At 44.4% G+C, this 12,713-nt stretch overlaps 1 protein-coding gene across 1 annotated transcript in view; it reads left to right on the top strand.

Moving 5' to 3' along the window:
• Positions 1-972: 972 nt before the first annotated feature.
• Positions 973-12,713, top strand: part of Slc9b2 (solute carrier family 9 member B2) — a 25,451-nt gene continuing 13,710 nt past the window's right edge. The window contains exons 1-6 of the mRNA XM_050158539.1: positions 973-1,188; positions 4,410-4,544; positions 5,461-5,641; positions 8,671-8,841; positions 10,975-11,117; positions 11,807-11,934. Of these exons, the coding sequence (XP_050014496.1) occupies positions 4,455-4,544; positions 5,461-5,641; positions 8,671-8,841; positions 10,975-11,117; positions 11,807-11,934 (713 nt within the window). The 5' untranslated portion in view covers positions 973-1,188; positions 4,410-4,454. The remainder of the gene's footprint in view (positions 1,189-4,409; positions 4,545-5,460; positions 5,642-8,670; positions 8,842-10,974; positions 11,118-11,806; positions 11,935-12,713) is intronic.

The following is a 12,713-nucleotide window of genomic DNA, read 5'->3' on the forward strand; positions in this document are numbered from 1 at the left end:
CTCGTTATCTAGTAAGTGAACGGAACCCTGGAGTGGAGAATAACAAAGAACTGGGTGCTGAGAGCAGGTTCACGCAGTGCTGGAGAGAAATGAATTTATTTAAACATGGTGAATTCTACAGCATAGATCCCAAGAGCAGATCTTCAGCCACTGCTCTCCGAGCTGAGACGTTATAAGCCACGGAAGCAGGAATGAATCTAGCCAAAAAGTTCAATTTTTCCACTCATGCCAATCAAATAAAGAGACATATCAAATGAGCATCATATGACCATGGGGGAAGAAAGGAAAATATGTCTTGGACCTGCAGATGAGGAAGCTGAAGAGAATGGAAATTTTTGCAAGTTTTAGAAATGAGATTATTTTAGGAAAAAAATCATTTCATTGCCTCCGAGAAAGGATACTGGATGGAGCCTAGGTTCATTCCAAGGATGGGCCAGAAGAGTCACCCATGATTTCTGTCTGGTGTAGAAATTTATTTGATGTACCTGCATCCCCGAAACCCAAGATTGAACTGAGCATTTGCTCAAGGAGTGAAACCAGGTAAGGGATGGGAGCAATTTTCCTTCAAGATGGGCGTGTTTTCTGACTGGGACCACTCCACCCCCCTTAACCCTAGTGTTTAAAAATCTATCTTAAAATATAACAAATTTCAACTCTGCTTTAAAAGAAAAGGAGAAAAGTAGGAAAGGAAGACGCCAAACTGGAAATCAGAAATAAAAACAAAGGGCCGCTGGGAGGGTTCCAGTGTTAAAAACAGCCACAGCAAGAAGCTCACAGAGATAAACCAGGCTTCACCCTGCCGTTTGTTACCTGCCTCTCCACAGTCCCTGAGAAGACAGGGAGAGTCCTGGAGGTGGCGTGGGATCACAGAATTTAGGAACAGTGAGTGAGCCAGGCTGCTGGCGCCCAGCCCTGTGAGGAAGGGGGGGGGGGGGGGGGGGGGGGTGCGGAGGCGGGGGGGGGGGGGGGGGGGGGGGGAGCAGAGGATTCGGGCAAGCAGGCCGGGTTGTTCCTCGGGCTGAGTGCACAGAGCCCAGAACCCGTGCGCCCCGCCCTGCGCCGCGCCCCTAGACCTCCCGGTTATCCGCAGCCACCGAGCCTCCCCGCCGCCTCCGCAAACCCAGGCTCGGTACCCAGGCAACGGCAGCGGCAGCCGGGTGGCCCGTGTCAGAGACTGCCGGCAATGATGTGAGTAGCACACGCGTAGTGTGTGTGACCGTGCTTGTGTGTGTGTGTGTGCGCGCGCGCGCGCGCCCGTTTTTGGTGTCTTTGTGTTACTGCCATTAGGTAATTTGAGCAGGGTTTTCCCTTTTTTGTAGTTTTTGACTGGGTAGTGCTTCAGGGATCCGAGGATCATCAGGTCAGGACACGACCGCATTATGCCTGCTCGAAGCACTTGCCAGGCCTTCAGATTCTTCTCATTCTTACTCCAGACTCGGGTGAAACTGATTTCACCAAAACATTAATGGCAAGAAGCTTTAGCCTCCCGGCAAGAAACCAACATCAGCAGACAGAATGGAGCTGGTGTCTGACACAGGTCTACTCCCTCTGAAATGCAAGCCACCCCTCTCCCGACCCCACCCCCGCCCAACCCCTTAACATTTACTGCCGCTGCCCAGGCATCTCCCAGGATGCTGGCCTAGTGTTGTTTCTCTCCAAGTCCTGAATAAGAGTTTCGGTTCAGTAGACACCTACACGTCTTCTCTGAGCCAAGCAGGCACCAGGACAGAAGATACAACTGTGTTTCCCCCTACAGGAGTTCAAAACGCAACTCTGGGATCAGAGTATACCTAAACCAGAAGTTAGGCCCTCAGCATCCAAGATGCACTGGGGATGTAGGCAAAGAGTCAGCCTTCTATTGCTGTGATAAAACAGCAGGACCAAAAGCAACCTGGGGAGGAAAGAGTTTATTTCATCTCACTGGCTTACAGTCCATCACTGAACTAGAAGCCGTGGAGGAACAATGCTTACTGACTTGCTCCCTATGGCTTCCTCAGTGTGCCTTTTTATAGACCCCGGGGACCACAGTGGCCTGGGCCGTCCAGTCAATCATTACTTAAAAAAATATCCCACACACTTAGCTACAGCCAGTCTGGTGGAGGCTTTTTCTCAATTGAGATTCCTTCTTCCCAGATAATCTTAGCTTATAGCAAGGTGACAGAAAGCTGGCCGGCCCAGTGACTAAGGCGTGTTGACTAAGGCATGTTGTGTATTTTCTGGCATAAGAAGTCATTAGGGTAAAAAACCCCATCAATTATATTCTCGACAACTTTGGAGTGCCCACAGAAAGCATTAAGAATGAGCCGGATATAGAGGTACATGGCAATTAATCCCAGGACTCAGGAGGCAAAGGTAGGTGGATCTCTGTGAGTTCAAGGCCAACATGCTATAACAAAATACCACAAGCTGGTTCATGTATTATGTAATAGAAGATACTCATTCCTCACAGTTTTAGAGGCAGGAAGTTCCAAGGTTGTGATTCTTAGGGATTTGATGTCTTCTAAGAGCTTGTTCTCCATTTACAAGCCAGTACCTTCTTGCTGCATCCTCATCCTTACTTGGAGGGATGGAGGAGCAATGCCGCCTGACATTGCAGAATGGGAAGAACTGCTCCTTCAGCCTCCTTTTACACACACACACACACACACACACACACACACGCACACACTTGAAACAGGTCTATATGCCCCTGGATGTCCTGGAACTCTCTATGTAGACTAGGCTGGTATTGAACTCACAGAGCTTTGCTGGGATTAAAGATGTGTTCCAACAGGATATGGTGGTGGCTCACACCTTTTCTCCCAGTACTGGAGGCAGAGGCAGGAGAATCTCTGAGTTCGAGGCCAGCCTGGACTACAGAGTGAGTTCTAGGACAGCCATGGCTACACAGAGAAACCCCCTCTGAAAACAAACAAACAAAATAGGTATATGCCACTATCCCTGGTCCTTCAGCCTCGTTTTAAAGAGCAATATTCCATTCAAGAGAGTGGATCACTTCGTAAAAGTGACTCAATCCCTTTTTAGGCATCTACACCATTTACTGATATCCCTTTTGGTTTAAGTTCCCAAACATGAACTTTGGAGAAGTAGATGCATTACAAGTGGTATCAATCAATATATGTAAATTCTCAATAAGATTCCCCGTTAAACATTAGTCTAACCATATCACAGGCAGGAAATGCAATGCTTAATCTTGATTGTCAACCGTTGGATTCATAATTACCTAGGAGAGTAGACAATGGGGGTCTAACCGAATGAGCTGATCAATCACTTGATGGGCCATAAAATTACTGCTTTATTAGTAGGTAGTTAAAATATGAGATAAAATAAAGTATCTCATATTTAAGGATGTAGATCTTTGGGATGGACCCTTACTGGCTATATCTTACTTTGGCCAATTCCTGTATTCTCATTCTCTCTCTCTCTCTCTCTCTCTCTCTCTCTCTCTCTCTCTCTCTCTTGCTCACTTTCTTTCTCTCATGTGCATGCATGCACACACATGTTTGTGCATGTGTGTGCATGTGTGTGCTGTACTGCAGAATGGAAGGAAGTCTTCTTTAGCAAACACCTGACGTTATGGGAAGGCAAATTTATAGAGACTTTTCAGCGTCTGCTTCCCTTGCCTTAGAGAAGGACAAGGATGTGGCGGGTCCCCTGTCACCTGTCCCATTTGTTGGATTTAAGGGTTTTCTTTCATTTGAGGTCATATTTCTGTCTCAGAAAGTTTGAAAACTGTTGGAAAAGATCCCTAAGCACTTCCTCACCTGCTCTGAAAACTACGAAAACAGAAAATGATCTCAAATTACAGCAAGTAGAATTAAGTTATCCCCAAAAATCTCAGAATATATACATGAAAACTACTGTGACCAAGGCAAACTGTATAATTGTCTCTTCTCTGAAGCACAGATTCTCTTCTAAATGTGCTCAAAGCTTCACATGGGGAAATCTCACTGCGCTAGTCATAACAATCCAGACGCGCAGACAAGGCAGGACTAGGAATAAGAGACTCTTGTCTCTCAGGAGATGGTGCGATGGGGGATAGGGTCCCGCTGGTGACTCATTCCTGCGGCCAACCCTGGAAAGTTACCTGAGCACTCCTGATTGTGGAGTCAGCCCATTAGCTAGGGCAACCTGTGTGTTTCAAAACACAAGCCTCAAGGGATGTTGGGAAAGGAATTAAAATGTGATAGATCAACAAGGGTTTATTTCAAGAGCAGCCAAAAACTCGATAAGAATGCAGATAAATACGTTGGACTCAAAGAAAGGGCCAACCACGGAAAGGTGAGAGCATTCTGACTTAGCATGGGTCCACCCTCTAAGTTCCAAGGCAGGAGAGAAGGGAATTTAGTCATCTCCTTCCAATGGTCTTCAATTACTGCTGTGTCTATGCTGTGTCTCCTTCAACCCAGACCTTGTTCCTCATCCCTGAATCATCGTCTTTGAAATTATAAGACATGGAGGATGAAGATAAGACAGCTGGGTGTCAGGACTCAAAGCCACGCACTGGGACCAGTCACACAGCTTCTGAGCATCAAGGACCACAGGTAAGATGACCAAGCAAAGGCAGGAAACCCCAGCTGTTCCCCTAAGCACACTACTAAGCTGAGAGAGGGGTTTCTCCTCACTCCTTACCAGTCAACTAACAGTTATCCCAGAAGGGCCAAGTGACACACTCCTAGAAAGCCAGCATTTGGAAGAGTAATGCAGAAACGTTATGAGTATGCAGTCACCTGAGTTACCTAGTGAGACCCTGTCTCGAAAGAAAGAAGAGGTGGGGGGAGGGAGGAAGAACAAAATGGAGAGAGAGAAAGTAGGAAAGAAAGAGAGGGAGGGAGGAAGGAGGAAGAGAGAGGGGGAAGAGAGAGAGGAAGGAAGGAAGGAAGGAAGGAAGGAAGGAAGGAAGGAAGGAAGGAAGGAAGGAAAATCTTCCTCATGCTTAATTCCCATGATCACATAGACCAGGGTATATAATGTCTCTCAGTTTTCCACCTAAGGTCATTGGTAGCTGTCCCTACCTGAGACTGGCAAAATAGCCTTGTGTGTTACTGGCCTAAGCCCTAGAAGGATTTTGTGTGCTTGCCTTCCTTGCTCTTCTCCACTCTCCCTCCCTTCCTCCCTCCTCTCCTTTCTTGAATCTCTTTGGGATATTCGCCTGCTATCATCTTGAATTACGTCTTAACTATACCAATTTTGGGACCTAGTATTGTACAATGTAACTTTATGTTTATGTGACTCAAGCATTTAAAACTCTAAAAATAGGGATGGACCCATTGTTAAATATTCTTCAGTGGTTCTTTTTCTAAGCACTAGCTGACTTATTGGCAAAAAAGTTGTGTGTTTCTTTATAAGGTATTATCCTAGATTTTAATAAGGGCAATTTTATTTGAAATGCGATAAGCTAATAGCTAAAAGATGGATGAAAACACGGCTTTAAAGATTTAAAAATTCTGTTTTTTACAGGAAGAGAGAGTCACAAACCTCAAAGCGGTAGATGGGAATGAGCCAACAGAAGACAGTAACCTGCTGAACAGTGGTGAGAAAAAGCCCCCGGAACTGGCAACAGAATCCGGTCTCTTGCAGAGTCTGAGACGAATACTGGCTTGCCCTCCACATGGCTCGCTGGGTAAAGTGATAACAAACGGTGCGTATACGGCAGGGATGAGCTCAGAGCATCAAAGATAAAGTCAGAGTGAAAGTTTCTGAAACCACGTGGTTCAAAGGACAAGAAGAAATGTCCTTCCTTAGTTAAAGCTACTGGATGAGACAGCCGACAATGGTTATGACTCTGCTCCACACAGTCACTGGGGTTGGGGGTGGGAAAAGCTCCATCATCTCAAAGTGTGGTTTCAACAGTGACTGTGGGCACCACAGAGTCAAAAGAGCAGGGATTGAAGAACATTTTCCATATCGGAATAATTCCACACAATCACCGTAAGGCTCCAAACGTCTGAGTACCGGGGAAGCATTATGTAACTGTTGATGCCGTCACAGCAATAGCAGTGTGACACGTGTTGAGAAAGCAGGGATCATTTTAGGATTCTAATCAAATCCTGTCATTTTACAAGTAAGAATCTTGGTTTGCAATCCAACCAGTTCTTTGCAGACTTTGAGGAGTTTGCGGGGAGGAGAAGGATTTATCCAGATTGTTTTGGACATTGTTTCAGTTGAGATTTATTGGTCTTTTAGTTTATGAAGGTAACCTGAAATATGTTAGAAATTTGATGAGTGCATACATGTTCATAATCACTGGTACAATTGTTTTGTTCACAAAGGAAGAAAGAGAGGGAAAGAGAGTGTGTGCATGTACATGCATGCACTTCCACGGCGTGTGTGAACTGGGCGATAATACAAGAAAGAAGGGGTTGGAAATTTTCTATAAAAGCAAATTTTATAACAAATTTGGAAACTGTTGAGAAATGAAAACATGATTGCAGTACATTGTTTCCTGAACACCAAGTCTCAATTCTCAATTACTAGTTCCCTTGACCTTGCTCTGTGTGTGTGTGTGTGTGTGTGTGTGTGTGTGAGAGAGAGAGAGAGAGAGAGAGAGAGAGAGAGAGAGAGAGAGAGAGAGAGAGAGAGAGTGTGTATTGCTTTGTTTCAACAAATGTTATGTGTATAGCTCAGGACTCATGTTCCTCTTGCCTCAGTCATTCCAGTGCTGAGATTGAAGGCCTGCACCACCCACCCAGCCTGAGCTAAGATTTTGGAACTGTACTTTAGAAGGGAGCTCTCACAGAGATTTTTATCCTTTTCATGCAGGACAATGGAAACAAATATAATATGTTATGCTTTAGGCGGTGTATGTTTTTACTGGAAAAGTAAGATTCTGAACCTAATAAGAAAACTAGGTCTCAAAATATAACTAGCTGAAGAGGCTGCCCATAATTTGATACCTCTTCTCTCCTTTATATGATTTTTTAAACTTTTAGGACTGAAAATATGATACCATCTAGTTAAAAACTTGTATAATAAAAACAGATACTGTTTACCTGAGGAATGTGTAAGAATGAACAATGTGATTTGAGAACTCGTTTTGTGTCATTATATGCTTCCATATGTGTGTGGGTGCATGTGTGTGTGTACGCACTTGGTGCATGTATGTGGAGGCCAGAGGTTGACACTGGGCCTTCCTTCCTCCCTCTCCATTTTACATAGCGAGGCTGGTACCTCGCTCTTCGCGTGACTTGGCTCCTGGGACCCTGACTAGGGATTGACCTAACTGGGGTGGCAAGGAAATGAAACGACAGATGCACAGAAAAGCTGGCATCAGGTGGGCTGGGCTCTCTGATGGAGAAGCTGCTGCAGCACCTGGGAGGCTCCGCGTGTTTATTATGTCCAGCTGAACACAGACGAGGGCTTACTGAACACAGATAAGCAAGGAGTCGGGATTATTACATACAGCTGAACAAGGAGCAGGTTTAGCTAAGCTCCGTGGGAGAAGACTGAAGGGGCTTGTTTGGGCCCAGCGCTCACTGATCTGCCTAGTCTAGCTAGGTTGTCATAGCGACATCAGCCCTTACCCGCTAGGAATCCGAATGCTCCTCACACTTGCATGGTGAGCACTTTACTCACTGAGCTCTCTCTCCAGCCTGAGAACTCTTTTTTAAATTTAGAATTGTTTCAGAACCATTCCTGGAAAGTGAGGGTTCCTGGGAGATAAGTGTGTGCAAACTGTTTTCCTGTTTCTGCTTCTGAGGTTGATGGCTCTGTTCTGTCTTTGCTCCTGTGTCATTTAACACACATAAACTCTTCTTGGGAAGTCATTATTACATCAAAGCTATGTTTCCCCAAAATCATAAGTGACAAATAAATTATTGACTGTCTAAGCCTGATTTAGAGATACCTTATAAATATACACATAAATAACATTTACAAGTGTATCTAAGGAACTGGGAATAACAGGAGAGTTAGAAGAGAAAACAATCTTGGCATGGAGAAATGAAAACTCCTAACTCTGTGAAATTACTGAAAAGTTCAGCTTATTCCTTAACAAAGTCAGACTTAACAGCTGGCAAATCATTCTACCTGTAACATTTTCCGGAATTGTTAGCTTGTATACTCTATTGGAAAATATTGGAAGTACCTTAGATATTTCACTGAAATAGTAGCTTATATCTCTGACAAGAAGCTGATGAGAGAGAGAAAGAGGCATTTGTTTGGTCACTGGGTTAATTTTCTTTTTCGTTTTGTGATAGCATAGCAATGGGTCATGTTCTTTACTTTTGTAAGTGCGATAATTCTGAGCAAACGCTGACAGTAAAAGAAATAATAGTTAATATTTAATTCCAGGCAGAACTAAACGCTGGGAGTATAACTGGAGTGCAAATATTCTCAAGTTGCTACCAAGAGGGCAAAGACAGTGATTGTTCTCTGGAATATCGGTTGTTCCTGTGTTGCAAGGCGGTGGTTCCTTTTGGCATTGTAGAGGAAAACGGGGCTGAGAACGGGTGTACTGACAGGCGCTGCCAAGCCCCCTTAAGCTGGATGGTTATTACCTAGTTGTTTGCATCACCGCGTCCTTGACAACTCATGGTTATAAACACTTGCATATGGAGTCAATGTTTATTCAAAAATAACTTCAGAATACAACAAAGTTTACATATAACAGTTTTCCTGATGTTTTGGGTTTTGTGGTTTTTTTTTTTTTTAAATTATGTTTTTCTTTAGGTACCATGGTTGTTCTTCTATGGGCTGTGGTTTGGTCAGTTACCGGTCCCGAGTGTCTTCCTGGAGGAAATCTGTTTGGAATCCTAATCCTGTTCTATTGTGCTGTCTTCGGAGGTAAAGTTTTTGGACTCATTAGGTTACCGACATTGCCTCCTCTGCCTCCTCTTCTTGGTGAGTGCGAAATGTTTCCTGATTTCCTCAAAGCAAATGATAGCGTTAAAAACACTCTGGGAGGTTTGGGGAAAGAAAAGAATGAAATATTTCAGTATTTGCTGTCCTGGAGACCAAAGCCAAATTTTAATTTAAAACATTGTGTGTGTGTGTGTGTGTGTGTGTGTGTGTGTGTGTGTGTGTGTGTAACAGTTTTACAGGGTCAGTTCTCTCCTTTCATCTTTATGTGGGTTCTAGGGACCACACTCCTGTCTCCAGTCTTTTGAGGCAGACACAACCAGACTTCATCTCTCTGGCTCCAATTGTTAAAGACGTTTTTTGAGCCAGTTGTTCAATGTGATGTTTTTTAATTAATTAATATGAATTTACAATTAAATAGTTCACATGTAAAAAGAAGAGGGATGAGTACTCCAAATGCATCTCTTCCTAGCTATTTTTTAGTATATTTCCTCTTATCTAAGCTCTTGAGGTCATGGCTGTGCCATTTAATGGTGTGCCTCTGCCCGTTTTCTCTGAACTCCATAAACAGCAACTTCAGGTGCACACACTAAAATAAGCTATGCTAGGCGTGTCTGTGATGCAGAAATCAATAAATGCCGCAAGGCGGGGCTTGTTAAATTTGTTTTGTTTTGTTTTTGTTTTTGTTTTTTTTGAGACAGGGTTTCTCCGTGTAGCACTGGCTGTCCTGGAACTCAGAGGTCTGCCTGCCTCTGCCTCCCAAGTGCTGGGATTAAAGGGATGTGCTACCGTGCCTGATTACAGGCACAAATGACCTTTCATTCCTCAGCGATGTGTTAGTTTTGGCTTCACATGTGTGTGTGGCCTCCTCACATTACCCGTTCTATAAATAGGGTGGCCTAAATAGTTCTGGGTGTGAGCAACACAGGTTGGACTCGGTGGGGATAAAAATAAACATAAATAAACTTAATAACCATAAATAAACAGGTACTACAGGGCTCTCCATGGTGTTCTTGATAGACCAGGGCAACAGAATTCAGAACTCAGGTTTGTTTTTTTTCTAGACTGAATGTCAGGGGTGAGAAATGACAGTTACGTGTTAAGCAGCGTCTGTAGCACGTCACAGTTTGTCTCTGTTTCTATACAGTGTCCTTCCTTTAGTAAACGTGTTTATCAGTGTGAAGTGTGGTTCTTATGTGAACACAGTGAAGAGGTACAGCAGAGCAGGTGTACCTCAGAGACCTCAGGGTCTTTGATAGAGGGATCTTTCCTTTCATATGTACTTGGGGCCTAAATGTGGTCAGAACTCCCTTACGTGGACTTACAGTTCCCTTACGGAATTCCCTTACAAGGTTCAGTTACACTTAGCTACCCACAGCTCCTGGAATATGAAACTTCTTAATGCCTTCGAAATATCCACTCTCTGTCCCACGTGCCAGGCCCTTCACTGTCCCCCAACCCCTGCCCTGAGCCCCCTTATCCCCCTGTCTTTTCTCAGTCTCCTATAGTCGGGGTTGTTGTTCTTTTTCCTCTGAGGGCAGAAAGCTTGTTGCTGTGTTGTAGTTCCTAGCATTCGTCTGTAGACACAGAACTCATAATCCTCTACAGCTGGTTCTGTGTTCATCGTCTTGTTTGAAATCATGAAGGCACCCAGGAAATGGTAAACAGTAAATAAAGGAGGAGGGACTGTCTGGCACGGCAGGGTGGCGTCCAGTTGCCATAATTGTTTTCCAAGCCTTTACAAAGAGTGTCACGTCTCTCTGACAGACGTGAAGGAGAAGTAGAATCCGTATGAGTACTTATTGATAGCTCAGGTAACCTGACATTGATAATTTTAGGAGCTGTTTGCCCTCAGGGATGACCTAACTGGCATTGGATTAAAGCATTTTATTTGGGATTCGATCATAATTCCTTCGAAGTGCTACACTTTGTGTGTCCCTTCTGTACCCAATTATTCTGACAATATTAATTATTCTAATCATCTTTACATATGAAGTATTTCTTTGACCCTTTTATTTATTATATTTTTTTAAAAATTATGAGTTTAACGTTATTTCATCCAAAGACTAAGCATAGGGGAAACTAGACTGCAGTCCCTGCCGTGTGTAGAGTGGAGATGGAAAAAAAGAACTTGTCTGAAAACTTAACTAGCTCTGTTTGACTGGTCCATTCAAGGGATGCTGCTTGCTGGGTTTCTCTTGAGCAATGTCCCAGTCATCAGTGAAAACGTCCGGATCCAGCAAAAATGGTCCTCGTCTTTGAGAAGCATGGCCCTTTCTGTCATTTTGGTTCGTGCTGGCCTTGGTCTGGACCCAAAGGTATGGAGTGTGAATTTCTAATTATTGAATAGTAAATGTGTCCGGCTGACATTCTTCTTGCAAGTATTTATAATATTAAGCTCTGGGAAATGAGTGGACCGTGCACGTGACAGTCTCAGGAAGAAGCAGGAGCTTTCTCAAGGGAGGGTCACTGTACTCCCACCCTGGCCTCATAGGAGTCCAGATGTTCCCGGACTATGCTGTGAAGGAACTGGTGTTACTGTGGAGGGGAAGACACAGATATAAGTCATAGGAGAGGTAATAATCATGGGGAGACAGTGTGTCATGTCCAGTGCATGTGTAGGGCTAGTTACATTGACTCAAGGAGCTTCCGTGCAAATGGAATGAGTCTTAAGCATGCTTTTTACCCATATACCTTTGAATGTGCAAAGTCAAATGGATAGTCAGATAGTATATGGGTTGTAAATACAGACATTGAAGTTATCTGTGTGACTGTAAACTTGTGCCTTCCTGAAGGATGACATCTATAAAGAGGACTAGCAGTTGCCTATCGCAGGATGTCTGTGAGGACTCGGTACCCTGTCTCCCAAACCTGCAGAATGTAGAAATACCTGCTGAATAAAGCAAGCTGGAAAGACGTGATGGCCAACCCTGGCTGAGCAAGCGTTGGCGATAATACTGTCCTGTGGTGCAGGAACACATTAGTGTGTCCACTCTTTATTTTTCAGGCGCTGAAGAAACTGAAGGGGGTGTGCGTGCGCCTGGCCATGGGTCCCTGCATCGTGGAGGCGTGTACTTCTGCCCTTCTTGCACACTTCCTGATGGGTTTGCCTTGGCAGTGGGGCTTCATATTGGGGTAATGATTTTTTTTCTTTTTCTATGAAAATATTGAGGGGCATTTGGAACTTCCTGGTTCCATTTAAGAGATTGTAAAATCACATCTCCTGAAGAGAGCCATAACATACATCATCCACACTCCAGCATAGCACAGTCTGGACAGTCTAGCTGTAAGATAGAGTTTGTGTCACTGTGGTAACGAGCTTGGCAGTGACCGCAGTCAGATGAGCTACTGAAGAAGTTGTTTTGGGTTTTGTTTTTGTTTCTCACTATGGCCAGTTCCAAGCCCAGGAGTTAGCTGCTGGATCCCACCTCAGAGCCTCCATAAATGGTTTGAAACACTAAGTGTTCCTTCTGCCACCAGACATGGTGACTTGGTGGCTTCTCTATACATTCTTTCTAGTGTCCTGTTTTCACATCCAGTGGGTGAGAGCCACGAGACCTGTACAAGTGAAGAGGATATAGCGGCAATTTGGTGTTTACCTATGGGCAAGAGGAAATTCCTACCTGTCAGAAGTAGGGCTCGGGGGCTATTGCCTAGACTCCAGCCCCAGCTCTGTGATTTCCAGTTAGCCAGTCCCTCTGTGCCTCCATGGCCTTGCGTGTATCTGTTTCTCAGTGTTACAGTGAAGAAATGAGTTCATATGTGAGGTCCTCACAGTGGCTGTCCAGAGCATAAGGAGTGTGTAAAACACTTCCCAGCCTTACACCTGCCCCATCCTCATACCTCATAGGCCCCGCCTTCAAATCTGTTGTCTTTTTTCACATTTCAAGATCTAACTGAAGCCCTGTTGATAT

This window comes from Alexandromys fortis, unplaced genomic scaffold (assembly GCF_014885135.2).
Source record: "Alexandromys fortis isolate MF-2015 unplaced genomic scaffold, M_Fortis_MF-2015_v1.1 scaffold_19, whole genome shotgun sequence".
Classification (NCBI taxonomy): Eukaryota; Metazoa; Chordata; class Mammalia; order Rodentia; family Cricetidae; genus Alexandromys; species Alexandromys fortis.